At 52.9% G+C, this 24,368-nt stretch overlaps 3 protein-coding genes and 1 non-coding gene across 7 annotated transcripts in view; 2 read left to right on the forward strand and 2 right to left on the reverse strand.

Annotated features, from left to right (window-relative positions):
* Positions 1-120: 120 nt before the first annotated feature.
* Cisd3 (CDGSH iron sulfur domain 3) lies at positions 121-3,485 on the forward strand. 2 transcript variants are annotated; one of them, XM_031352689.1, is made up of 4 exons: positions 121-218; positions 526-558; positions 848-967; positions 3,103-3,485. In XM_031352689.1, exons 1-4 carry the CDS (start codon positions 168-170, stop codon positions 3,280-3,282), a joined length of 384 nt encoding a protein of 127 aa, XP_031208549.1. In that variant the 5' UTR covers positions 121-167; the 3' UTR covers positions 3,283-3,485. The 2 variants fall into 2 exon arrangements, with proteins under 2 accessions (XP_031208549.1, XP_031208548.1); XM_031352688.1 differs by lacking the exon at positions 121-218 and having other exon boundaries at positions 232-558.
* A 212-nt stretch (positions 3,486-3,697) lies between these two features.
* On the reverse strand, positions 3,698-15,585 carry Pcgf2 (polycomb group ring finger 2). Of its 3 annotated transcripts, none has more exons than XM_031352685.1 (11): positions 15,338-15,585; positions 14,597-14,709; positions 8,321-8,474; positions 7,648-7,744; positions 7,442-7,497; positions 7,289-7,339; positions 6,930-7,038; positions 6,761-6,815; positions 6,580-6,675; positions 6,080-6,160; positions 3,698-5,265 (listed from the first exon to the last, which is right to left on the reverse strand). In XM_031352685.1, the coding sequence occupies exons 3-11, from the start codon at positions 8,430-8,432 to the stop codon at positions 4,894-4,896; spliced, it is 1,029 nt and encodes a 342-aa protein (XP_031208545.1). In that variant the 5' UTR covers positions 8,433-8,474; positions 14,597-14,709; positions 15,338-15,585; the 3' UTR covers positions 3,698-4,893. The 3 variants fall into 3 exon arrangements, with proteins under 3 accessions (XP_031208545.1, XP_031208547.1, XP_031208544.1); XM_031352687.1 differs by lacking the exon at positions 15,338-15,585 and adding an exon at positions 14,262-14,356 and having other exon boundaries at positions 14,597-14,765; XM_031352684.1 differs by lacking the exon at positions 15,338-15,585 and having other exon boundaries at positions 14,597-14,765.
* A 2,034-nt stretch (positions 15,586-17,619) lies between these two features.
* Positions 17,620-17,693, reverse strand: Trnan-guu. The gene has a single exon. It is a non-coding gene; the product is annotated as a tRNA-Asn (tRNA).
* Positions 17,694-18,531: 838 nt separating this feature from the next.
* The window catches only part of Psmb3 (proteasome 20S subunit beta 3), a 10,547-nt gene continuing 4,710 nt past the window's right edge, over positions 18,532-24,368 (forward strand). Inside the window, exons 1-3 of the mRNA XM_031353701.1 lie at positions 18,532-18,666; positions 18,953-19,137; positions 22,156-22,263. Coding sequence (XP_031209561.1) covers positions 18,664-18,666; positions 18,953-19,137; positions 22,156-22,263 — 296 coding nt within the window. The 5' untranslated portion in view covers positions 18,532-18,663. The remainder of the gene's footprint in view (positions 18,667-18,952; positions 19,138-22,155; positions 22,264-24,368) is intronic.

Genomic DNA, 24,368 nt, shown 5'->3' on the forward strand with positions numbered 1-24,368 from the left:
CAGAGTGATAGATCCCCACACTGCCTTGGACTGTGTAGGGCCAGGGCGGCACCTGCCGGCTCCAGGGCGGCTCGGTCCTGCCCCTCCTGTGCGGGGCCGGGCGGTGTCTTCCTTGGGGGCGGAGCGGAGAGGGCGGCGACCCGGACGCGGCGACGCGCAGAGCGGCCATGCGCAGCGTGGGGACGAGCCTGCACGCTGTGGTCATGCGCGGCGTCTGGGTGAGCGTCCCCTCCTTGGTGACCCCGGGCCGTTCGGCCCCGCCTCCCCGGGCCTAGGTCAGACTCCACCCCTCGGCCGTGCGTCCCCACGGGGCAGTCTTTTTTCCGGAGGGAGCGCCGGAGTAGATGCCAAGATCCGCAGGGCCTCTTCTTTGACCCTTTTCACAACCATTAAAAAAAAAAAAAAGTCCCAAGCTCGTTTGGCCTGTGGGCTTTCCCTTCCCTGATGGGCTTCCGGCACCTTCCCTTCGCCACTGATTTTATTTTTCTGTTTCCAAATCACATCTGCCCGCCTGCCTTGACGAAGCTGTGTCAGAGGCGGGAAATCTCCTCTTGGCTGGTGAGTACACCTCATGTCTTCTCTCAGCACAACTCCCATCAATTCCCCAAGCCTCAAGAGCTACGTCAAAGACAGCGACAGGGACACTTTTGCTCCTAGCAGGCTCTAGGGAAGGTTTGGTGGACCAGGGGGGGAGCAGAAGGTAAGGAGCCAGGTTTCCCGCCGACGGGAGGACAGCCACCCGATAAGTCAAGCCCCAGAGTTTGAAGAAAAGTTACTGGACCCTGACAACTAAAAGTACGTCCAAGGCTTGGGATTATTCTGAGGCATTCATCCACCCTGGTTATAGGCTCGATGGTTCCCCAGAGACCCAGCCAAGCCAGTGGTGGCACAGAAAACACCCATCAGATTGGAGCTGGTTGCCGGGAAAACCTACAGGTGGTGTGTATGTGGCCGAAGCAAGAATCAGGTGAGTTATTCCTGTAGCCTTTCACTTAGATGTGACACATCTATGGCCATACTGTCCTGACAAGCCTGATCTCAGAAGCTAACGGTTAGGCCTGGCAGTATGACACACATACACCCATCTCCTCCACTCCCCTCTTGCTTGGGGTCAGCATGGTTCATCCTGGGGGACTTTCAGTCTGTCTGCATTTCCCTTCTTTCTGTATATACCTAAGATACAATTGACCTGGGTCCCGTGAGAACTTGGCTGGCTCGAGAGACTCAGTGGCAGGAGCCAGCTCACAGGCCAGGAACCCCACTACCTGGAGAGGGACGGTGTCAGTGAATGTGCATGTCCCTCCCCAGAAGCATACGAAGCACAGAATGGCCACTGCTCTGTGGCTGGCTTAATCTTGCAGCTCTGCCTCCGTGTGTACTTCTGGGCTCTGGTTCCAAGACACCAAGGACTTGCCTGCCTGCCTTTTTCCCTCCACAGCATCTCTGCCCATGTGCCAGGCCTTCCCTGATGTCCCCTCCCAGGCCTTTCCTCTCTTTTCACCGTGGGTGTGACTTTCCCTGCCTTCTTGCTGCCATCTGACAGCCATCCCAGCTGCGCAGGAGCCCTCCGCTGAAGCTGAAGCCTCTCCACACTTCCTTCTAGAGAACTCTGCCTTATTTCCCGTGCTGTGGTTGGGATGATAAACCCAGCTCTGTAGGCTTACTTTATGGCCTTTGAACAGATATTCCAGAGGGTGGGGCAGTCTCAAGGGCATGCCAGCCAGAGGACTGTGGGTACATGCCCGTGCCCTTTAGGCAGGGTGCTGGTTTTCACCAGTTCATCTCTCCTGGAACTCTGCACCTGACAAGGCCTCCCCCCCATTTGGGCCTCAGTCTTCACCATCCTTTGCTTTGAAGGGTTCCACCTGGGAGGACGCTGGGATGGTGTCATATGGTAGCAGGAAGGCAGGGGAAGTCACATCCACGGTGAAAAAGAGAGGAAAGAGGCCTGGGAGGGACATCAGGGAAGACTGAACAGAATCATCCCAAGGCCTGGCACGTGGGCAGAGACGCCTCATGGAGGGAGGAAGGCAGGCAGACAAGTCCTTGGTGTCTTGGAACTGGAGCTCAGAACCTTCCACCACCTGAGAGACGTGGTGCTTACATTAACAGTGGTACCCCAGGTGGGCAGGTTGTCATAGACACCCCCTTGCTTATTGTTTCCTATAGCCAGGTAAGACTGACCCCACCCTGGAAAGGCACTGGGGTGCTGGACTCTCTCCCACCCTGAGGAACATTGCAAGGAATGTCCTTTCTTTTTTCTTTTTTTTTTTTTAAGATTTATTTATTTATTATATGTAAGTACACTGTAGCTGTCTTCAGACGCACCAGAAGAGGGCATCAGATCTCATTATGGGTGGTTGTGAGCCACCATGTGGTTGCTGGGATTTGAACTCATGACCTTACGAAGAGCAGTCGGTGCTCTTCCCCACTGAGCCATCTCTCCAGCCCCCAGGAATGTCCTTTCATGGGCCAATGGGCATCCACCTAGCCATTAAAAATGAAAAACAAAACAAAACAAAAACTGAGGGTGAGGGTGTGAATATAACCCAGTGGATGAAACCTTTGATGTGCGTGGAAGCCCTGGAGTCTACCTTCAGCATTCAATAAACAGAGTGTAGCAACATACATCCATAGTCCTAGCCCTTGGAAGGTGGAGGCAGGAGGATTGGAGTTCAAGGTAGGTCTGGGTCACGTGAAAACTTGGCTGGCTCAATACTCAGTGGGTAAAGGCACTTGCCATGCTGTCTCACTGATTTGCATGATCCCCACTGGGGTTCACATGGTGAAAGGAGAAAACCAAGTCCCCACAAGTTGTTCTGTGACTTCTTGTGCACACATACAATTTTACAAATGTAAAACCCAAACAAGAGGAAATGCCAGCCTTTTCTTACCTGGGGGTAGTACCATTGTCTCTACCTGAGGCCCAGCTCCCCTTGCAATTTGTCCTGGCAATGAGAAATGCTTGCAACACTGTACAGAGACATTATTCTCCTCATGACAGCCTTTCTGTGACCCCCACATTGCAAGACTCGGGGAAATGATAATGCTCAGTTCTCCCCCCATCCTAACCTCTCTCTCTCTCTCTCTCTCTCTCACCAGCCCTTCTGTGATGGCTCCCACTTCTTCCAGCGTACCGGCCTTTCCCCACTCAAATTCAAGGTCCAAGAGACACACACAGTGGCCTTATGTACCTGCAAGGCCACGAAGCGACCCCCTTACTGTGACGGTACCCACAAGAGTGAGCAGGTGCAGAAAGCAGAAGTAGGCTCCCCACTCTGAGGGGTACTGTGACCCCAGGCCTCTTCCAGGCTTCCCTTCCACGAAGGCAATGATGCCGAACCACACACGGAAGGTAGCGTCCACATTCTTCTTGTTAGCAATTGTACCCTGAAAAACCTGTATTCTCCGGCTGGGCAGCTGAGAGCAGGCCCTGGTTCAGCTAAAGCTAAAGCTGTCATTAAACACTGAGGCCCACCCTCTAACTGTTCCTGTGGTCACTGGCAAGGCTCATGGATCTTCTGCTTGAGTATGATCTGTGGAGGCAGAGGGTATCTGGTGACCAAAGTAGGGTGGTTCAGATCCACTCCAGCTAGCACAGTAAGGTTGGGAAGCATGACACTCCTCCTCGCCCTCCCTCCCCATCCCACCCCCTCCCTTCCCTCACCCCCCACCCCTATCCCAAAGAACCACAGGCTCAAGAGTACACAGCATTTATTACAAAGCCAAGATACAAATGACCCAGGACAGGAGGGTACAGTCAGAACCTCAGACTCAGGACATGGTGCCAACAGACCCATGGGCTCAGAACCTCACACACTAAGCCAATACCCTGTCCTCCTCCCCCCTCCCCCCAGGTCTATGTACACTTGAGGAAAGCCAGGTGAGCGAGGTCTGCCCCTCATAGGTGGCTCACCAAGTCAAGTTGGGGTCAGCTCATTTTTTTTTTTTTATTTATTTTCTTGTGCTTCTAGATGCCTCTGTCCTATCCCTGCCTGGCCTCAGCTGGGGATGAGGACATGGACTAGAGGGCGGTTGGCTTTTGGCAGAACTGGAGTCTGTGCTTGTCTGGGGTTACCCACCTCAAAACCCTCTCTACTCTGGGCCCCCAGTGAGTGTCACCTCCAGTCTTGCTAGATTGGGTTCCTGGGTCAGGGTAGGGCAGGGGAAAATGAAGTGTTCACAATGCCAAAGTCACACATAGACTTTCCAGGGCCAGGATCTCCCACAGGAGGGTGCGGGTGCGGGTGGGAGGGGGCACAGAACTAGGAATTCTTTGCACAAGGTTTCCACTGTCTTGAAGAGGCGAGGGGATGCCTTCTCCACAGCCACTTGATCCCCACTGCCAGAGGACAGACTGCGCTTGTAAAAGGCACTGTCTCGACAACTCTGAACATTCAACAACGGGGCTTGGAAGGGGTGGGGAACAGCCAAGATGGACCCCCCTAGTCAGCTAAGGCTAGGGGACCCAATGTACCCTCTACCTTGGAAAGCAGAAGGGACACAAGGAGGGATGTTAATACATCCAATGGCCCCTAAGACCACCAGGTACCCCCCAGAAGAGCAGAGTGAACTACAATGACCCCTAGACCTGGACACCCCACCCATCCACCTACACACACACACACACACACACACACACACACACACACACACGAGTTTGTTTCCTGTGGCATTTAAATTAATCTGGTTGGTCCATAGAAAATAAGTATGTATATTTGGTTTTTCCTATGTACATATATATATTTATATATAGATAGATAGATTTATTTATAAAACCCACCTCCCACTCTGAAGATGGGAGGAACCAGGGAAAGTCAAAAGTGGAAAAGGGAGCCCAGAAAAAGTAAAAAGGAGGAAAATGACGGCTGAGGAAGGAGAGGGTCCCTTTCCTCAAGGGGGGCAAGGAGCGCCATTAACAGTCATCTTGCGCCCCCTGCTGGTGGTGGATGGCGTTTGCAGGCAGTTCGAAGTGCCCCCATTGGTAGCTGTGGTGGTCCCAGCGGCAGTTGAAGGTGGAGTGGGGGAGGTAGGATGGGTGGCTGGGGGGCCATGGGAGCTGGGAGAGCCATGGGATGGGGTCGCAGGGCTGGGCAAGGAGGAGGAGGTGGCCGGAAGGGTGGCAGGGCTGGGAGCCTTGTCGCTGACTGACTCACACTCTGACGCCCCGCTGGTATTGGTGCCTTCTGAGGGAGTTGGCACTGTGGGCAGGGTGAGCCGCTTGCAGGCTGGCTGGACACGGTACTTGAGGGGGAGAGGCCCATTCTGTGGTAAGAAGAAAGAGGCCAGCAGTAAGAAAAGAGAGTGTCAGCCGGGCGGTGGTGGCGCACGCCTTTAGTCCCAGCACTTGGGAGGCAGAGGCAGGCAGATTTCTGAGTCCGAGGCCAGCCTGGTCTACAGAGTGAGTTCCAGGATAGCCAGGGCTATACAGAGAAATCCTGTCTTGAAAACCAAAAGGAAGAAAAAGAGAAAGACAGAGAGAGAGAGACAGAGACAGAGACAGAGAGAGAGTAGAAAGACCAACCAGGGGCCACACATCCCTATACCCGTAACCAGGGCCCAAACAGGAGCAAAGGGAAGGTCTGAGCCTTGAAGAGAGAGGCCCTGCAGAGTGAATAGACAGAACCAGACAACCAAATAAAGAGACATAGACCCAGTGAAGAAAGAGTGTAAGAGACTTGGGGTGGGGGTGGAGATCATGCAGTTATAGAAGGCATTGCGCTCCACTGTAGCCACCCCTACTGCTGACCCCAAATCTGAATGGTAGAAACAAGGGACATGTGGGAGGTATGCCAGTAATCTCAGTACCCGGGAGGCTGAGGAAGGAAGCCAGCCTGGACACCATACCAAATTTGAGGCCAGCCAGGGAAAAGACTCTCTTAACCAACTAAACAAAAAAATGGCCTAGAGTTGACCTGGGAATGATGAGCCACCAGGGCCAGGCCTGGCTCCAGAGTCAAGGGATGGAGGTCTGACATAAGAGAGTGTCTCATGACACCATGGCCACTGGCCAAGGCCAGACCTGGCCAGGTAGGACCTTGGACTGCCCCCACCCTCTGTCACCTGCTTGTAGGCTTACCCTCCGCCAGGGGTAGATGTATGCAATGTCCATTAAGGTGTAGTATTCCTTCAGGGGCTCATCTTCATAAAGGATCTCCACCTGGAGGGAGGGAGGGAGGGGATGAAACCCATGGAACCTGGCAGCTGCACCCTGGCCACCAGGGTTGGGAGTCTTGGGGGACAGAGGTAAGTGAATTGAAAGGTGGACTCCAGGAAGCTTGCCCAAGAAGCAAAGTCAAGCTCATCAGAAACCTCCAAGGGATCCTGTGCTCAACACGATTTACCAGCCTGTATCCTAGAGTTCTTTGGCCCTATCAAAGGCCTGGCATTATTGCATGCACAACATCGCTGGCCCTAGGCCCTCTGTACACCAACTCAAACAATTACAGACCATCTTATCCTCAACAGTGGGGCTAGGCTACCCAGCAGGCCCAGCTATACAGCTATGTGCTGGATGTGATGCCCACCAATCAGACACATTGACAGAGCTTGGCTGTCTGAGATAGCACCGGCATTCACCTTGTACTTGCTAGGCACATCCATTTTGTTGCGGAGGAACTTTGCAAGGTGCATGACGGTCATGGCTGCTGGGCATCGCAGGAATCGCACTCCTGTCTGTGGGGGAAGAGGCCCCAGTGAGAAGGTGTATCCATTGTGCTCTCAGCCCATAGTCCACTCCTAGACAGGCCCCAAGACTCACCTTCTCCTTGTCCCCATCCCCATTCTCCATGAGGTTCTTCTTTTCCTCTCGGTCCCTGGAAGAAGAGAAAGAAAGAAGCTAAGGACCGTGGAGTTGCTGGGCCAAATGTATGTCTGATTGGGTCTTGAAGAATGGGCCAAGGTAGAAAAGAGGCCTAGGTTGAACTTGCCTGACGCCTTCGTAGAACTCAATGGAAAGACTGACAATCTCGTCGTCACCCAGAGCCCCCTTCTCCTGTTCCAGGACCTCGCCTCGGTCCTCGTTGGAGCCGTTGGGGACTGCAGAGGGAGACAGCTCAGAGGGGTTGGTCAAAGATAGAGCAAGGGACTGAGGACCTAGGGAAGTGGGGTAGCTCAGAGGTTGAGCCCCGTCCCCTCTGGACAGGACTGTAGCTGGGAGGTCTGTTGGAGGTCGGAGGGACAGTGGGGGGACCAAAGCTGGAACATTCACAGCTGGGGCAGCCCTAGGTAGTCACGTTGCTTCAGGAACCAGAGTGTACTTGTGTGTTCAGAGTGAACATACACTCACCCTCTGTCAGGGGGTATGCTGCATAGAAGTCCCGTCGCCGTTTCATCTCATCTAAAGGAAGGGGGCAGGGATGAGTGGGCGACAGCTGGGAAAGTGGGGAAGGGGTGCTGGGGGGGGGAGGTGAGCGGGGACAACACAGGGGGCTCGGGATACCTTTAAAAAGCCCAGGCACCAACTTGTAGACAATGTCCTGGAGGGTTTTGTCTGATCTGGGAAAGAATGTACAGGAGCATTAGCAGCCACAGTTCCTTCACCTCTCTAGCCAGGGATCGGCTTTGTACCCCTTCTTCAGACCCAGCATTCAGGCATGCAGGTTCCTGGAAGCCACTGGGAGGCAGGGTATGGGGACAGAAGCCCACCTGATGCTCAGCAGTGGTCGGGTTTTATGGACCTGGACATCACACATGGGGCAGTATTTGTTGGTCTCCAAGTAGCGCACGATGCAGGTTTTGCAGACTTGGACAGAGAAGACAGTCAGCTTCCAGTCAGATTTCTCTTCCCACTTTGACCCGGTAGCCCAGAATATAGCTCCCGGGCCCAACAGGGCAGTGCGCATTCACACACCCGTGTCTAGCCTTAGGGGAGGATGGGTCCTATATCTCTATGAGCCGGAGGGGTGTCCTGCCTGATATAGAAGGTGCACCAAGGCCTAGGCTCCCCTGAGCCAGCCGGAGAAGACACCTCACCAGTCCTAGGTTTCCTGTAACCCGTCTGACAGTGCAAATGAGTGATCCCTGAATCTACAGGGGTCAAACTGCAGCCAGAGGTATCAGGAAAAGTGGAGGTTGCTGATGCTGTCCCAGGAATGAGCAGCTTCTGGGTCCAGGACTGCCTCCCGCACACCTCCCTGTCCCCTGCTGCCCCCAACACACACACACACACACACACACACACACACACACACACACACACACACACTGTCCCTTCTTTGAAATCTCTCAGTGATCCAGGGTCACCCTCCAGGGCAACAGGGATAACCTCCATTTTCCCTAAGCAGTGTCCCCAAGCTGGGCACCCCTGAACTCAACTCACAGGAATGTAAGCATTCCACAATGGTGGTGGCATCGATGAAATAGCCCCCACAGAGGGCACACATGAGGTGAGGGTTCAGCTCCGTGATTTTAATCCGTGTGGTCCGATGCATGATGCCGGGGGTCAGGACTGAGGAGACCTGGGAAGTGCCACCCTGGGAAACAGAAATGGGATCAGACATCCAGCCACCCTTAGCTACTTCCCCACACCGCTCCCCCGCTGGGCCCAAAGCCCCTCCTTCTTTTTTCCTGTTCCATATGTGCAACTGGATACCAGTTTGAGACTGGCTGCTTCTGGCCCTCCCTCTGAGTATTCATTGGGTGGTGGGGGCTCAGGAGGCTTCTGCCACCTTGAGAAGCAAGGTTATATACCATCTCAGAAGCAGTAGGAAAGACTGAAGTCAGACTATAGGAAGCACTACCCAACTCTTGAAGATGGATATAGGAGGACAGGGAAAGGGAAGATATCGATGCTTTTAAAGATCTCCCTGGCTGGGCAGTGGTGGCACACACCTTTAATCCCACCACTTGGGAGGCAGAGACAGGCGGATTTCTGAGTTCGAGGACAGCCTGGTCTACAGAATGAGTTCCAGGACAGCCAGAGCTACACAGAGAAACCCTGTCTCAGGGAGGGAGTAGGGGGGTGGGGGGGAGGGATCTCCCTGGGTGGTTGGAGAGATGGCTCAGGGGCTAAGAGCACTGACTGCTCTTAAGGTCCTGAGTTCAAATCCCAGCAACCACAAGGTGGCTCACAACCATCTCATAATGAGATCTGATGCCCTCTTCTGGAGTGTCTGAGGACAACTACAGTGTACTCATATATAATAAATAAATCTTAAAAAAAAAAAAAAGAAGAAGAAGAAGAAGAAGAAGGATCTCCCTGGGACCTGTGAACCTGTGAGAGAGCCCAGCAGGTAAAGGCAGAGTTAAGTCTGGTGAACCACACAGTGGCAAGAGAGAAGAAAACAATGCCTGCAAATTGTCCTTTGATTACTTGCACATGTGCATGTGTGCGCACGCGCGTGCGTGCACACACAGAAAATGCAGTAAAAAAGTTTAACAACATTCCTGATTCCAACCCATATCCATTCAAGTGGTCAGATATTTACCAAGCACCAAGAGCTAAGAGAAATAGTGTGGACAACTGAATTCACAGACCAAAATGAAGAATAAATTATCGCCACTCCATCAATGAGAGATTCTTCAGGTGGAAACCTTTCAGAGAGGCACTAGAACACAGGCCCCCCCACCTGTCCTTTTGACTGTCCCACTCGGGTCGTAGGACACTCCCTTCCATTATTGTCTCTGGACGCAGACAGCTCTGGCATGGCTACCACTTGCTGACTCTTTGGCTTCCTGGCCAACCGTGAGGCTGGTTTTCCTATGTCCCAATTCATAAAGAAGGAGCTGCAGACCCAACTTGACACTGTATTCTACAGCTAATCCAAGGGCCTGGCAAAAAGACCTCTCCTGTCCTGCGTTGGGACCCCCTCCCTTGTTGCCCACCTCACCCCCCAACAGCACACCCTCCAAGGGTGCATGGTCTGGGAACCCACTCTCATGAACACACAGAATTGCTTCATGAGCCACTGGGATCCCACCATGGTGACTGTTGCCACCTGTCTATAGGCTGTCCACCGACAGACCACAGGCTCTCCTAGACACCAGCCAAAAACCAAGCAGAGAGGGAGCATTCTGTCCCCAGCTTTCCAATGCACCTGAGCAGGCCCTGGAAGGCGGAGATCCATTTGAAGCTGGCTCTGGCTCTGGACTGAAGAGGGCTACTACCTCTTTCCTCTCTCCCAGAGCAAAAAGCCCAGGAGCCTTGAGAGACTGGCCAAGCCCCAACTGCTCCTTTACAACACACACCCTTCTCCCTTTTCCAGGAAGATTTCTAAAGCTACCACATAGGGTTTTCTAGGACAAGAAATTCACAGCCAGGATCTGCAGTTTCTATAGAGACCCCAGGATGAGTCTGGCCAGATCCCAAACAGCTAATAAAGCCCCAGGGCACCTGGCCAGAGGCTGGGATAGATGGAGCTACACAAAAGGCCACACTTGGGATAGACACCAAGCTGTGGAAAAAGACAGAAGGGAACAAGCCAGCCAGAGGTGGCCCAGAGACCAGGCTCCCTGACCTGCAAACCTGGAGCAGAGGTCCTGCCCCTCTACAGGTGGCCTTAGCTGGTACTCCCTGCATGGGTTCCCCTTCACAATTTCAAAGAGGCTGCTGGCTACTCTACTGTTTAGTTGTTTCCATGGTAACACAGTCTCTGGCAAGAAGCCCAAATATTATTACAACCATCCAGAGGATAGAACAAACTCCAAGTGGCTGTCTCTTTGAGCGTGTGTAACAGCCACCGTGTGTACGTGCTGTCTGGGCTTGTGTGCCTTGTGTGTGTGTCCAGAGACACACAGAGGCAGAAACAAACTGTATCAGAGTAAGAACCTGCCAGGAAATCCAGGCTTCTAGGGCGAATTCCCTCTACCCAGCGCGTTCACACACACACACACACACACACACACACACACACACACACACACACACACGACACGAAAGAATATATGTGCTCTTCACCCACACACTTCATTTGCAAAGAGATACAGGTTCCTAAGAAGCCACAGGGGCCCCACACAGTCATTTTAGAGGTTTCACACCAGAGCAGCCCCCAGCTCTCTAAGCCCAGGGCCATAAGGGAAGGAGAGATGCTACGGACGGAAATGTTCCTTGTCTCCCCTGTCTTCCCTGGGACAAGGAACATTTGCTAGAAATGTGGGCCTGCTCAATGGGAGGCAAAAGCTAATTAACGCCTCACACCATCTCCTCAGTATAGATGAGGAAACTGAGGCACAGTGGAAAACAGAGCGAGCTGGAGTACAGTGTGTAGACATAAATTTCTAGCATTTCTCCTCCCTGTTCCCCATTCCCATCCCTAGGGGCCCCAGAAAGCCACCAGTGGGGCTGGGGGTGGGGAGAGGCACTGATTGGCTCCTCACCTGATTGCCATGGTTACCTGCAGGGCCCTGTCAGCAGGTGCCAAGAGTGGCTGTAAACAGGAGCTCCTCATCCCTAGAGCATCCCCTCCCCATCTGCCTGCTCAGGATCAGGACCGAGTTCGTTCCTTCCTGATGCAGGGACTTGAGTGCTGGTGGGGAGAACAGGGAAAAGGAATGATGTACCACATCACTCCGGAGGGGACAGTTGGGAGAGACAAAGCACCTATGGAAGAAAAAGTGAAAGACACAGGTCCCAAGAAGCAGAAAAGGGGCTGCGACCATTTGGAACTGGTCTGGTGTCAGTGGAGCTGGAGAAGAACCCAGTCCTTTCTACATTCTTCCAACAGCTCCCTCTACCTCGCCCGCCCCCCCAGTCTGTAGTCCTCTCTGGCTCTAGCTCCTGCTTCCCAGGGGGCCCAGGCTGGAAAGGGACTTGGTCAGCACCTAGCACTCAGTCCTTGCCATTTGGGCTCACCGGTCTCTCCCTATGCTTCCAGCCTACAACTGACAGACATCCCACATCTCTCCAGCAAACTAGACTTTTCTTTGGTAGGTATCAGCCTGATACCACAGAGAGAGGGTCCTTCTGCCCCCAGGGACACCAGCTACAACCCTCTGTCTCGCTGGCGCACCAAATCCAATTAAGCCCCAGGCCCTGAGAGGTCATTCAAGGTCACATCCTAACACTTGACTAGCGGAGGTGGACGTGATCTTTGAAAGCGTGTTGTGGAGTTTTCTCAACTCACAGATGAGAAAACTTAGATGTTGGCTTGCCCAAGGTCACTCAGAAAAACAGGCGGGCAATGCTGGGACTCAGCTGAAGAGCTGAGCAGGTAGAAGGACGGAAGGCAACTGCTTAGAAGGGCAGGAAGCCCATCCTGTGGGCCTGCTCAATGGGAGGCAAAAGCTAATTAACGCCTCACACCATCTCCTCAGTATAGATGAGGAAACTGAGGCACAGTGGAAAACAGAGAGAGCTGGAGTACAGTGTGTAGACATAAATTTCTAGCATTGGTTCCCCTCCCGGCGTCATAAACCCAGCTCTGCAAGCAAGCATCATGGGTTTCTGTATGGGTCAGAGAGTTCTCCACAGGAACATCGAATCTCTTATCTTTTCTTAACCTTTGGCAGTAGTACAGCCCTTAGCATGGAAAAAAAAAAATAGAAGCCTCTACCTATCACTCGGTTCCCGAAAACAGAATAAAAGCCAAATAAATAAAACAACAATAATAAAAACAGAGACTATACACAGAGGGCAGCACCACAAGATACTCAAATCCAGAGCCAGACACACCCCTTCATCTCTTATAGCCACAGCACCCAGAGCCAGATAAGCGTGGTCATACACATAAGCCAGACAGACACTTGGCCAGACACACATCACCACATGCACAGCAAGGCTGGAGCCAGGCTCCTATTCCACAGATGCAGAAGTCATTTCCACCCACCCCATCACATCACATCCCTGCCTGAAACCGGAGCCACAGACATTAACCTTCTATGAACCTCGAGTCCTCTCAGGGCAAAGTATAATTTAAGTCTTCCAGCAACAAAGACAGTTCGGTCCCCCAACTGCGCGGTGGGGCCAGAGGCCAGGGGGGGCTACAGTTGGCATCTGACCTGTATAACATGCAACCTCTTCCACTTCAGGCTCTCTCCATTCCCATGGCAACCGCTCCATCAACCTTCAGGGTGTTAGTTCCCCCTTCCCTGCTCACTTCCCAATACTTCAACTTGAAGAGGATCAGGCGACAGCCGGATTGGATCCTGGAGGCTGTTTCCTGCCTCATGCCAAACACAGTTCTAAGTGCGCAAGCCCCAACCTCAAACCAGCGGAACCCCTGGGGAAACCTCTCTACCAAAATGCTACAACAGAGCTGGCTTTATACTCCTCCGATTACAGTAATAACACCTTGGAGCAGGGATTTGTGTATGTTGGGGGTGGGGGGTGGGGTTGGTCATGAGTTTCGGGAACAGCACCACTGCAAGAAGTGCAGAGAGGGAGGCCCAGGACTGTGAGAGCTGACTAAGAGAAGCCCCTCCCTCAGCGAGAGCGAGCGAGAGAGAGAGACCAAGAGAGATTGAGGCAGCATGGGGGATGGCGGGAGCTCGGCTGGGGGCTACGAGAGACAAAGAAGCAGGGACAAGTCTAGGTAACACCTGTACATACTTAAACATCTTTAAATTCACACATACATACACCCTTCTCGATCAAGCAACCAGAGCAATTTTGGACAGACACGGGAAGTGAGGGATGAAAGAGTAGGGGGCTTGCCTAGACGCCCCTGGGAGACGGGAAGGGCGCGGGGTGTCTGCAGGCCCAGGGTTCCCCCGCTTTCAGAGCCAGCAACGGCAGAGCTCAGGGAGAAAAGAGTAGCCGCTTCCCCTTTCGCCTCCTGTGGCAGAAGGGCCAGCTCATCAGACCCCCTTGCCCACTAATGAAAAGACAGAGCATGCTAAATCTCTCCTCGCTCCCGTTCTTCCCCCTCCGCCCGTGCTTCCCAGTAAAGCCTAGGTCAAAGGATCAGGCACCCCAGTGACCGAGTGGCCACTCCTTCCCTCCCTAGAGCTAAAGTTTGGTGGGGCCCCAGGAGGGAGGTAGGGAAAAAGCTCGGCCGAGGTGGATCAGGGAGGGGGCGGGGCGCCTCGCACCGGGACGAAAGGGACCTCTGGGGGAGGTGCCCAAGATGCGGACCCCAGCAGTTAGAGCGCCCTCCCTCGGCCACCAGAGAGCCAAGTCCCCTTCGTCCGGGCCTCAAGTCCTCGCGCGTCTACCACGCTCAGTGCCCACTCGGGGGGCGACCCTTGCCCAACTCGAAGTGGGCTGATCGGCCAGAGCCACAGTCTGCTCCAGCTTGTGGAGATACTCGGGTCGGGGGACGAGACCCACCCTAAGCGTCTGTCCCCAAAGCCCTCGTGGCCGCCCGGACCCTCCCCCTCGATACCTCGCAAGCAGGGTCTTAGCAGGGGGCTGCTGCACAAAGAGGAGGTGGTCGAGGGAGACTCCAAATCGTTAAGAGGGGGAATCCACTTCGGCCATCTTGGAAGGGAGGAAAGGAAAAAAAAAAGAGAGAGAGAGAGACCGGGAACGGGAGAAAGAAAGGCGGACGGGGCGAGCTTGGACAGCGGCTGGCGGGGCGGGAAGGGGACACAAGCGGCAGGCCAGGCCGGGGCTCCGGGAGCCCACTGGGGTCTGCGGGGAAAGGTGAACGGGTCCGGGTCGCCAGCCCTAGAGCTTACGAGGTAGCAAGGAGGCAAGCGGGAGTCGGCGTCCGCTTACCTGGCTTCGGGGTCCGGTGGGTCTCGGGGAGGGGGGGATGGGAGGGAGGGAGGGAAGGGAGGGGAGGGGGACCACAGCCCTGTCGATCGCTCGGTCGGCGGGAGGGGAGAAACCTATGGTAAGAAAGGAGTTTGTAAGAGCAGCTTGGGGTGGGAGGGAGAGTGGGGAGGGGAGGGGACCAGAGGGGAGGGGAGGGGCCGTAGCGGAGGGGGGGGGACAAAATGGCTTTTTTCCTCCAGACAAGAGTAGGTCCCGCCCACTACTCACCCACGTGACCTCATTCCTTCAGGATGTTTGCAGAGAGGGAAAGAGGAGGGGGAGAGGCTAGCTCAGCTGCTCCCCACCGCCTTGCGCTGGGCTTCCCCCAAACCAAGAGGAGGCCACCTCTTATCCAAGCCGATCCCTTGGACCGGGAGGAAAGGCCCTATTGTGTTACCTTCCGTCATGAAACCACCTCCTCTACCTAAAATAAGTGTGTTCTCCCCCCCTCCCACCGACCCTGAGATCCCTACCCTAGCTGGGGAGCTTGGAAAATGGTGAGATGCAGACTGGGCGGAAATGTGTCTCGCGGCACTCGGTGCGTCGCCGCTACCAAAGGGCGCTTGGGCGGGGGACACGCCGCCGGCCACGCGTCCGAGAGAGGTTCACTTACTCCAGCTGAATCCCTTGGGATTGCTAAGTGCGTGTGTGACCCCGAGCGTGCCCTCACCGCCCCCCCCCACCGGTTCGGGGTCGTCGCACCTCGCGGGAAGCCCAGGGTGGCCGCGGGGCTTGGCTGTGGCCGAGGCTGGCGCGCTCAGCGTGCTCGGGCGGAGAAGAATGGAACGCTGTCCGGGGCGGGGAGAGCAGCCCGAGACACGAACTCGGGCGCCGAGCCAGAGACACAATAACTAGCCGAATTCGAGAGGCCCCGACGCAGTAGGAAGAAGCGAGGAGTCGAGACAGGACGCGCGCCTTTTCGCCGCCGGTGCGCCTCCCTCGCGGCCGCGGAGGGGCCGGCGAGCGCGAAGGTGGCTGGTGCCAGCCCACTCCGACTGTCGCCCTCGGCTCCACCCAGCGCTCGTTCTCCGGTCCCCAGCGGCCCCGGGCCCCGGGCAGAGTAGGAAGGAGAGCTGGAAGAGACGGCGCCAAGGAAGCGAATCGATTCTGCGTTACCACAAGAACCGTGGACCTCGATAGGTCTCTCGATTTCGCTGATTCGTTACTTATGATTTATTGGGGGGTGGCCACTGTGATTGTCCCTCCAAAGAGCTCGATTATCCGGCCTGAAACTCCTTTAAGCGCGCCTGGACGGTGGGTTGGCTCGACTAAGGAACGAATCTTGGTCGAGCCTGCCTCCTCTCCTTATTCCAAGCCTAAAGCAGTCCCGAAATGAGTGCTTCCCTACACTGGTCGGCTTATCAGGAGCCCTGTGAAGGCTGTCCGTTCAGTGACCCCACCAGTTTCAGCTCTCAGCCCGCATAATCGAATGACGGTGTAGAGGAAAGGCAAGAGATACCAGCTTAGACCCGGTGGTCCAAGTGGGAGCGGAAGAGGCCCCGGGAGGACCGGCCACTGGCTTCCCAGTCCCTTCATCCCTTCATCAGGTACCACGAGCTCACAGGCTTCTGTGGAAAGGGGTCTTGAGTTAGACACGCCCACTGTCATCAGGGCCCATATGTCCGGCATCTTGAACTCTGCTATAGTAAACACGTGCTCAACGCGAAGGGTACCGCAACAGGGAGCCAAGTGCTGCGCCTGACTACCTTTGCTTATCGGGGTGGGTATCCATTTGCTCCTCAAACAATTATGAAGTTCCAGTTCCAAGTAAACCGCTGGGGCACACTGAAGACCCACCACTCACTAAAACTCCAATAAATCATCTATGCTGGGATATTGCTAACCCCTGACTCAACTGTCCTAACATCGAAAGTGCTCTTTCAGGCTTTATTCCATGAACCACCTGGAAGCACCTGGCGGGTGCCAACATCAAGCACTTTTTTAGGGACAGTAGGTAAGCTGGGCTTTGACACCCAGCAGGGCCAGTGAGGGCAATAAACCTGTAAAGACCCTCTCCGTTTGTGTTTGAAGTGCCAGGTGGTCCTCTAGGCTTGTGCCCCATCTGCAAAAGAAGAGGGAGTCCAGAAGAGACTTCCTTTGAGCCAAACGTTTAGAGAACTGATGGAAAGAGTCCCTTGCACAAACAACCTCCTCCTGCCCACCTTCTCCAATGTGCTCTGCAAACACCAAGAGCCCTTATTTTCCACCAGGTTTATAGCTTACCCAGTCCTCTAGCTGATCGCCACATGTGGCGAGCACGATCAGTCAGAAATTAGAGGTTCCCACAGAGGTTCCCAGAGAGCCAGGACTTCAAGGTGAGGACCCATGGGCATATGTTTCCATCGGATACTAGAGCTATACAAAGGAGAAGATCCCTTTTAAATGGTGGCAATAATTAGAGTTTTTCCTCCTGGCCTGTGTGCAGTTTTACTTCTGTGTCCTTTGTACACCTCTCCCTCCTGCAAACGATATACCCTTTGTTGATCTCCGTATTAATTTCCCCATCTTCTGCACTGTCTGGCTCAGGTCCCCTCATGGTCTGCCTTTCTCTGTAGATCACAGCTAGGTTCTTCCTCCTTCCGCTCATTTATCCCTCACTTTGTTCCTGTGGTTTTTCTTTCCTGACTGTTTCCATCCATCGGGGCAGATGTCCTCTTTCAAGTTGATATCGTCCACTGATGCCGACAATGAAAAACTGTGCAGCCTCCACAGCAACGTTTATTCTTAATCCAAGGAAAATTGCATTGTTCAACAGGGCAGTGAGACAGAAGCCTGGCTTTGGCTATCTGTCATCCTGATTGGGAGAAAGAATGGTGAGAGGTTGTGGGGAGGCGTTGGGGATAGATCCGTTCACTGACCACAAACGAATTTCTAAATAGAGTGACCATCTGGGTTGGTGTATCACAATTACTGTTTCTGGCACATCGGTGCCGAATGTGGCTTTTGAGCATTTGCGACTTTAAAAAAGACTCAAAATTACAAACCGTCCCTGGGTGGGCTCGAACCACCAACCTTTCGGTTAACAGCCGAACGCGCTAACCGATTGCGCCACAGAGACGGTGACAGTTGTCTGCTGGGCAGAGAGCTGAGTCAATAGGAGTGAGCACGATATGGCGCAAGACCAGTCAAAACGCAAGCCGTTACGGTAGCTTAGAAATCCAGCGAAACAAAATCCGATCTCGAAGAACAGCGAATCGTGGCTGTGGCGAGGGAAACGGGGGTTGTGCTCCGGAGGGGAAGGCGAGGGACGCACACGTCCCACCTGGGTTTCCCAGGAGCCGTTGGCCTAGGCTATCCTCAGTCAGTGTCCTGGATGGGGCACAGAACGTTCCTTTGTAGAGTGAACAGAGACTTAGGGCTACGTCTGTCGGCCAGCAGGGATTGGGGGTGAGGGACTCCAAACGCTGAACAACCTGTAGCTCACTCCCGCAAAAAAAAAAAAACAAAGTTCCATTCTGGAATTGAACCCTCTCAGCACCAACCCTCGGGGCGGTCTTCCCATTCTGCAAAGAATGGGCGCCTTGGGTATACTCGGTGCCGATAGGTAAACTGGCACTTGCAAAAATCCGGGAAACAGTAAGGATTTGTGAATGAATACATGAAGTCCGCTAGCTTGAGTAAAATGCCTAACTCCTACAGCACCTCCAGTAAGCGCCAGGTTACCTACTCCGCTACAGCACCAGCTCTACAAGGCTCGGTCCCAAGCCCACGTGTCGCAAACTCCGCCCCTAAATGGGACAGCCCGGACTCCAGGTCCGCCAAGATCCCAACATGCCCCGGACCGTAGGCTCTTCCGCATTCACAGTGACTTTTCACTTTCCGCTTTTCAGACCTCCGTTTTGGTGTCTCAACCAAACTATGCATATTTGTGACTGACGGGATGAGTGTCCAATAGAAAGCCTAACTAGTCAGTCCGAGTCGGCCTGCCAGCCAATGGAGGAGGACTTCGCAAGAGCGTTGGCCCTGAGAAAGCCAGAGCCGGTTTGCAGGCAACGCAGTGGAGATCGGGCTTCATCTACAGCGCAATCATGGTGAGATTGGGGAATAAGGAAAGGAGTCTGAGATGGGAACTGAAAGCATGGACGAGTAAGGCTTGGGTTCGGGACGGGGAGAGCCTGGTGGCGAGTTGATTGCACATGCGGATGAGTGCGGTTCCTGGGTGCCCCGCCGGGCCCATCTCAGGACTGGAGCTCCTGGCGTCCTGGCGCCTCCGGAGTGGAGGGGACGGGTATATGAGCTTTGGGGTCCGGGACTGAGCTGAAGGTTATGGTCGCACTTAGCTCCACGAACTGAGCCCCTTGATTTGTTTGCCCCCAGTCTATTATGTCCTATAATGGAGGGGCCGTCATGGCCATGAAGGGAAAGAACTGTGTGGCCATCGCTGCAGACAGGCGTTTCGGAATCCAGGCCCAGATGGTGACCACGGACTTCCAGAAGATCTTTCCCATGGGTGACAGGCTCTACATAGGCCTGGCCGGCCTGGCCACTGACGTCCAGACAGTGTAAGTGTCCTACACTTCACCAGCCCCACCTTCCCCCAGGTCTCTTCTTGTGCAGCCTGATGTCAACCATCTACCAAAAGCCACGGTTGAGTGTGAGACTCAGCTGAACACCGCAGCGGTACAGAGTTGGGTCCTAACCTATGTTTTCTGCATTACTCTGTGCTAGGCTCTATGGGAAGAAGCATTTTAGTTAGGGAGTCCCTTAATCACCGTCTCAATATTACCGCCAAGCTGTCTCACTCTGCAATTGAAAAAACTTGAGAGTCTTTGGTTCAAGATGCACAGTAATGGCCGGGCGGTGGTGGCACATGCCTATAATCCGAGCACTTGGAAGACAGAGGCAGGCGGGTTTCTGAGTTCGAGGCCATCCTGGTCTACAGAGTGAGTTCCAGGACAGCCAAGGCTACTCAGAGAAACCCTATCTTGAAAAAAACAAACAAACAAACAAACAAAAAAAGATATACAGTAATGAATGTCAGCCAGGATCCCAGTGTAGGTCTTTCTAAAGCGAAAGATCCGTGGGCACTCCCTAAACCAGTAGGTGGCTGGCCAAGCAGACATACAAGGTGATCACTAACCATGATGATGAGCTGGTGGGTTTTAACTACCCATTTAACTTACCTAGTTGACAGTGGTTATGTGATTTGAGTGACTGGAGAGTCTGAGGGGGGAAATGGGTTGTTATCTGTGGTGGCCTTAGTGTGTCAGTTCCGACTGGTGTGGTTGGTGGTGGGAAAGTGAATGTGGGACCTTTAACAACAAAATTCATTGATTATTATTTTACTTATTTTTATTTGATGTGTATGTGTGTCTGTGCACCACATGTGTGCAATGCCTGCAGAGGCCAGAAGAGGTTGTTGGACCTCCCGCCACACAACCCTCATGCCCCAGCTTGAGTTGCAGGTGGTTGTGAGATGTTGTGTGGGTGCTGGGAATAAAACGCAGGTCCTCTGGAAGAACAATCAGTGCTCTTAGTTACTGAGCCACCTCTCCAGCCTCTACATTTGTTATTACTATTTTATTGTGTTTGTATGCCCAGGTTCCACAGCATGTGTGTGGAGGTCAGAGGACAGCTTGCAGCAGTTGGTTTTGCCTTTCCATCATGTGAGTCCCAGGCATTGAAATGCTCAGGCTTAGTGTAGGCCTTATTACCCGCCGACCCATCTCACTGTTGCAAGGATGGGATGCTATGAGTTGCCAAAGAAAGATTCATTCATTGACTCTCTGAGCATTGAGGTCAAGAGTCCAGTCTTCCCCTGACTCCTAGCCCTTGTACTAAATATTGAAACCAGGATTTTGAATGCTTAAGCATATGATATGTTGTTAAAGATTTATTCTAGCCAGGCGGTGGTGGTGCATGCCTTTAATCCCAGCACTTGGGAGGCAGAGGCAGGCGATTTCTAAGTTCGAGGCCAGCCTGGTCTACAGAGTGAGTTCCAGGACAGCCAGGGCTACACAGAGAAACCTTGTCTCGAAAAAAACAAAACAAAACAAACAACAACAAAAAAAAACACAGTTAAGAGCACTGGCTAAATAAGTTCATTTCCCAGCAACCACATGGTGGCTCACAACCATCTGTCATGGGATCTAATGCCCTCTTCTGGCCTGCAGGTGTACATACAGTTAAAGCACTCATACACATAAAATAATTTTTTTTTAAAGTGATTTAGAAATAATGCCATTTCATGTAGGAAACTGGCCCTGCTGGGCTTTGGATCCATGGGGGATCCTGGAACCAGTCTTTATGGTTACGGAGGGGACACACTAACATGTAGTCTAGTGCACGGCTGTGACATTTCCCTGACAGTTCTTATTGTGAGCATGTTGTGACTGAAATCCAGCAGTTAGGACTGTGACAGATGGTAATCTTGTTAGTGCCAGTTTTGAGGAGCTAAGACAAGCCCCTCAAAGGGGTAGGGTTCTGAAGTTATACCTTAAGTCTGGAGGGGCCCTGATGATGTGTTGGATCTAGGGGAGCAGAGTCTAGAGGGAGGGGGGAGGACTTGTGGGCTGCACGTAAAAAACTGAGCATTTATTTCTAGTAGGGGTTTGGGGAGAACTCAGAAAAGTTCAGAGAGGAAAGGGAAGGCAAATATGGCTTAGTGGGTAAAAGTGCTTGTGGCCAAGCCTGATGGCCTGAGTTCAGTCCTTGGAATCAAGATGGTGAGAGTCACCAGGCGGTGGTGGCACACACCTTTAATCCCAGCACTTGGGAGGCAGAGGCAGGCGGATTTCTGAGTTCAAGGCCAGCCTGGTCTACTGAGTGAGTTCCAGGACAGCCAGGGCTATACAGAGAAACCCTGTCTCGGGGGGGAAAAAAAAGATGGTGAGAGTCCTGACTCCCTACAAGTTTCTCTCTGACCTACACATGTACAATGTGTTGCAAGTGTGTGTGTGCACACACTCTAAATAAAATAACAACAACCAGAAGATGAGGAGAAGGGGGGAGGGGAGGAGGGAAGGGGAAAGGTTGTGTTAGGATTTCCGGGAGCAGGAGGCCTCAGCAGCAGCAGGTGGTAACATCAGAAGAGACAAAGAGACAGGAGGGAAGCTTGTCAGGCATCGGGCAGAGCCTCCAGAATACAGAGGGCCCCAGGCTTGCTCAGCCACTCTGGCAGCCCTCCTTCACTGTGGCCTACCGCCAAATCTTCTCACTAGGTTTGTCTACTTCGTGTGCACAGCAACTCCTGATTCGTTAAACCTTGGTTTCCTTCACTGTAAGAGATGAAATGAAATTCACCTTCACCCCCAAGACTCTTTGTTCCCGTGTCTTGGGAAGCGCTGTTTTGCTCAGTTGGTGTGGCTTTGGTTGGTTCTATGCAGGGTCTATCCCAGAACTCTGAGGTGGCCTAGGGGACACAAGGTCGTCCTTCGTAGGCACCTTCTCATCAGCGAGCACCTGCTCGAGCATTCCTTGGCAGGATGGAAATCATGTCTCCTTGTGTTACTCCTGACTGCCACAGGTTGAAGACTAGAGGACTTTTAGCAATGATTCCCCCTCTGTTTCTCCTTCCCCAGTGCCCAGCGTCTCAAGTTCCGACTGAACCTGTATGAGCTGAAGGAAGGTCGGCAGATCAAGCCTTACACCCTCATGAGCATGGTGGCCAACCTCTTGTATGAGAAGCGGTGAGTGGAAACAAAGCCGGGGACCTGCGGGGCTCAGAGGCTTGGTCAACCCAGTGGTGTGGAGGATGCTGTAGGGATGTGGCTCCATGGACCCCCACTTTCCTTTATTTCTCACCTTACTGTCCTTCTGTCCCTCCTTCATTCCTGCCTGTCCTGGCTGGCCTGCAACTCCTCACATACACCAGGCTGGCCCTGAGGTCACGGGGATGTTCTTCTTGCCTCTGGCTCGCACACTCTGCCTTCCCAGTCCTTATTTGTAGCACACTGTCCTGACTTGATGCTCTGAGTTCCCCGGGCCTGTCTCACAATCAGATAGGAGCAAGAGGGCTAACGTCAGGGAAGCCAGAGAGGCACGGACTGGTTTGGAGCCCCAGCAAAGAGTCCTGGAGTCTTGCAGCACTGTCAGAGCTTTTCTCTCCACACCAGAGTCTAGGAGTCCATATGGTCATTTTTGCTTCACTTATTTTGTTTGTTGTGCATGGATGTGCACTATGTATTCACAACAGAAAGAGGGTCTCTGTAAACTGGAGTCATAGGTAGTTATAAGCCACGGTGTGGATGCTGGGAACCAGCCCCAGTGTGGTAGATTTTATCAGTAAAGATACGGTCCGCAGCCGGGGTGAGGCCCCGCAGCCGGGGTGAGGCTCCGCAGGATGGGAGTTGAAATGGGTTTTGTTGTTGCTTTCCGTCTCTTATCTAATTTTGGTACTCTCTCTTTTTTTTTTTTTTAAAGATTTATTTATTTATTTTATGTATGTGAGTACACTGTAGCTATCTTCAGACACCTAGCAGAGGGCACCAGATAGATCCAATTACAGATGGTTGTGAGCCATCGTGTGGTTGCTAGGAATTGAACTCAGGACCTCTGGAAGAGCAAATCAGTGTTCTTAACCACTGAGCCACCTCTCCAGCCCCAATTTTGGTGCTCTTCACCTTTTATTTTGAAGTCAGTTTAGGTTTATACAAAGGTTATTAACATAAACAGAAGTGGGCAGGGTTGGAGAGACGGCTTATCGCGAAGAGCAGCTCCTGCTTTTACAGAGTCTGGCTCCCATGGTGGCTCACAAGCATTTGTGATGGGATCTGATTGCTGCTTCTGTTCTGCATGAAGACAGAGCTCTCATATACATGAAATACATGAATGAATGAATAAATTAATTAATTAATTAATTAATTTTATAAAAGCATTCTTGGGGTTAGACAAATGGCTCAGGAGTTGAGAGGTGTACTCTTGTAGTGTACTGGGATTGATTCCTAACACCCACAGGACAGCACATGACAGTCTGATGCCCTTTTCTGGCCTCTGGGGACACTGTGACACACATGTAGGCAAAACACACATACACATAAATTAAAATAAAAAACAATCCAAGAAGTTCAAGATTATCATTTAGCTAAAGAGGATAATATAAAATTTTTAAATTTCTTTTAGAAACTGATGCTTGTGAGGTTTGAAAAGTCAGGATCATGATGCTTCTAGCTTCAGCACCCACACACATGTGCATAGTTTAAAAAGTTTTTTTCTTCCCTTTTTTTTTTCCTTTCCTTTTTTGGTTTTTGAGACAGGGTTTCTTTGTGTAATAGCTTTGGCTGCCCTGGAACTCACTCTGTAGACCAGGCTGACCTCGAACTCACAGAGCTCCACCTGTCTCTGCCTCCCCAATGCTAGGTTTAAAGATGCGTGCCATCTTCCCAATACCAACCCCCACTTAAAATAAATTTTTAATAAAAGAAACAACTTTGCATCAATGTATCCTATTTGACCTGGGCATAGGGGCATGCATCTGTCATCAGAGCACTGGGGAGTCACAGGCAGGAGGATAAAGAGTTAAAAGCCAGCCACATGGAAAGTTGAAGGCCACCTGGCTCTGTTGGAGCCTGGCTGATGCAGAGAAGCATCCCGCCCTCATCACGGCTTCCCCCGCCAGACTCTCCTCTCGATCTCACCCCTCCTGGCTCATGGGCGAGCAGCCTAAACCTCTTACAGATTGGCCACGTGTGCCTTAGCCTCCATCAGCCTCCCCCAGCCTCCATCAGCCTCCGTCAGCCTCCCCTAGCCTCCATCAGCCTCCCCCATCCTCCATCAGCTTCCCCCAGCCTCCGTC

This window comes from Mastomys coucha, unplaced genomic scaffold (genome assembly GCF_008632895.1).
Source record: "Mastomys coucha isolate ucsf_1 unplaced genomic scaffold, UCSF_Mcou_1 pScaffold5, whole genome shotgun sequence".
In the NCBI taxonomy this organism is placed as follows: Eukaryota; Metazoa; Chordata; class Mammalia; order Rodentia; family Muridae; genus Mastomys; species Mastomys coucha.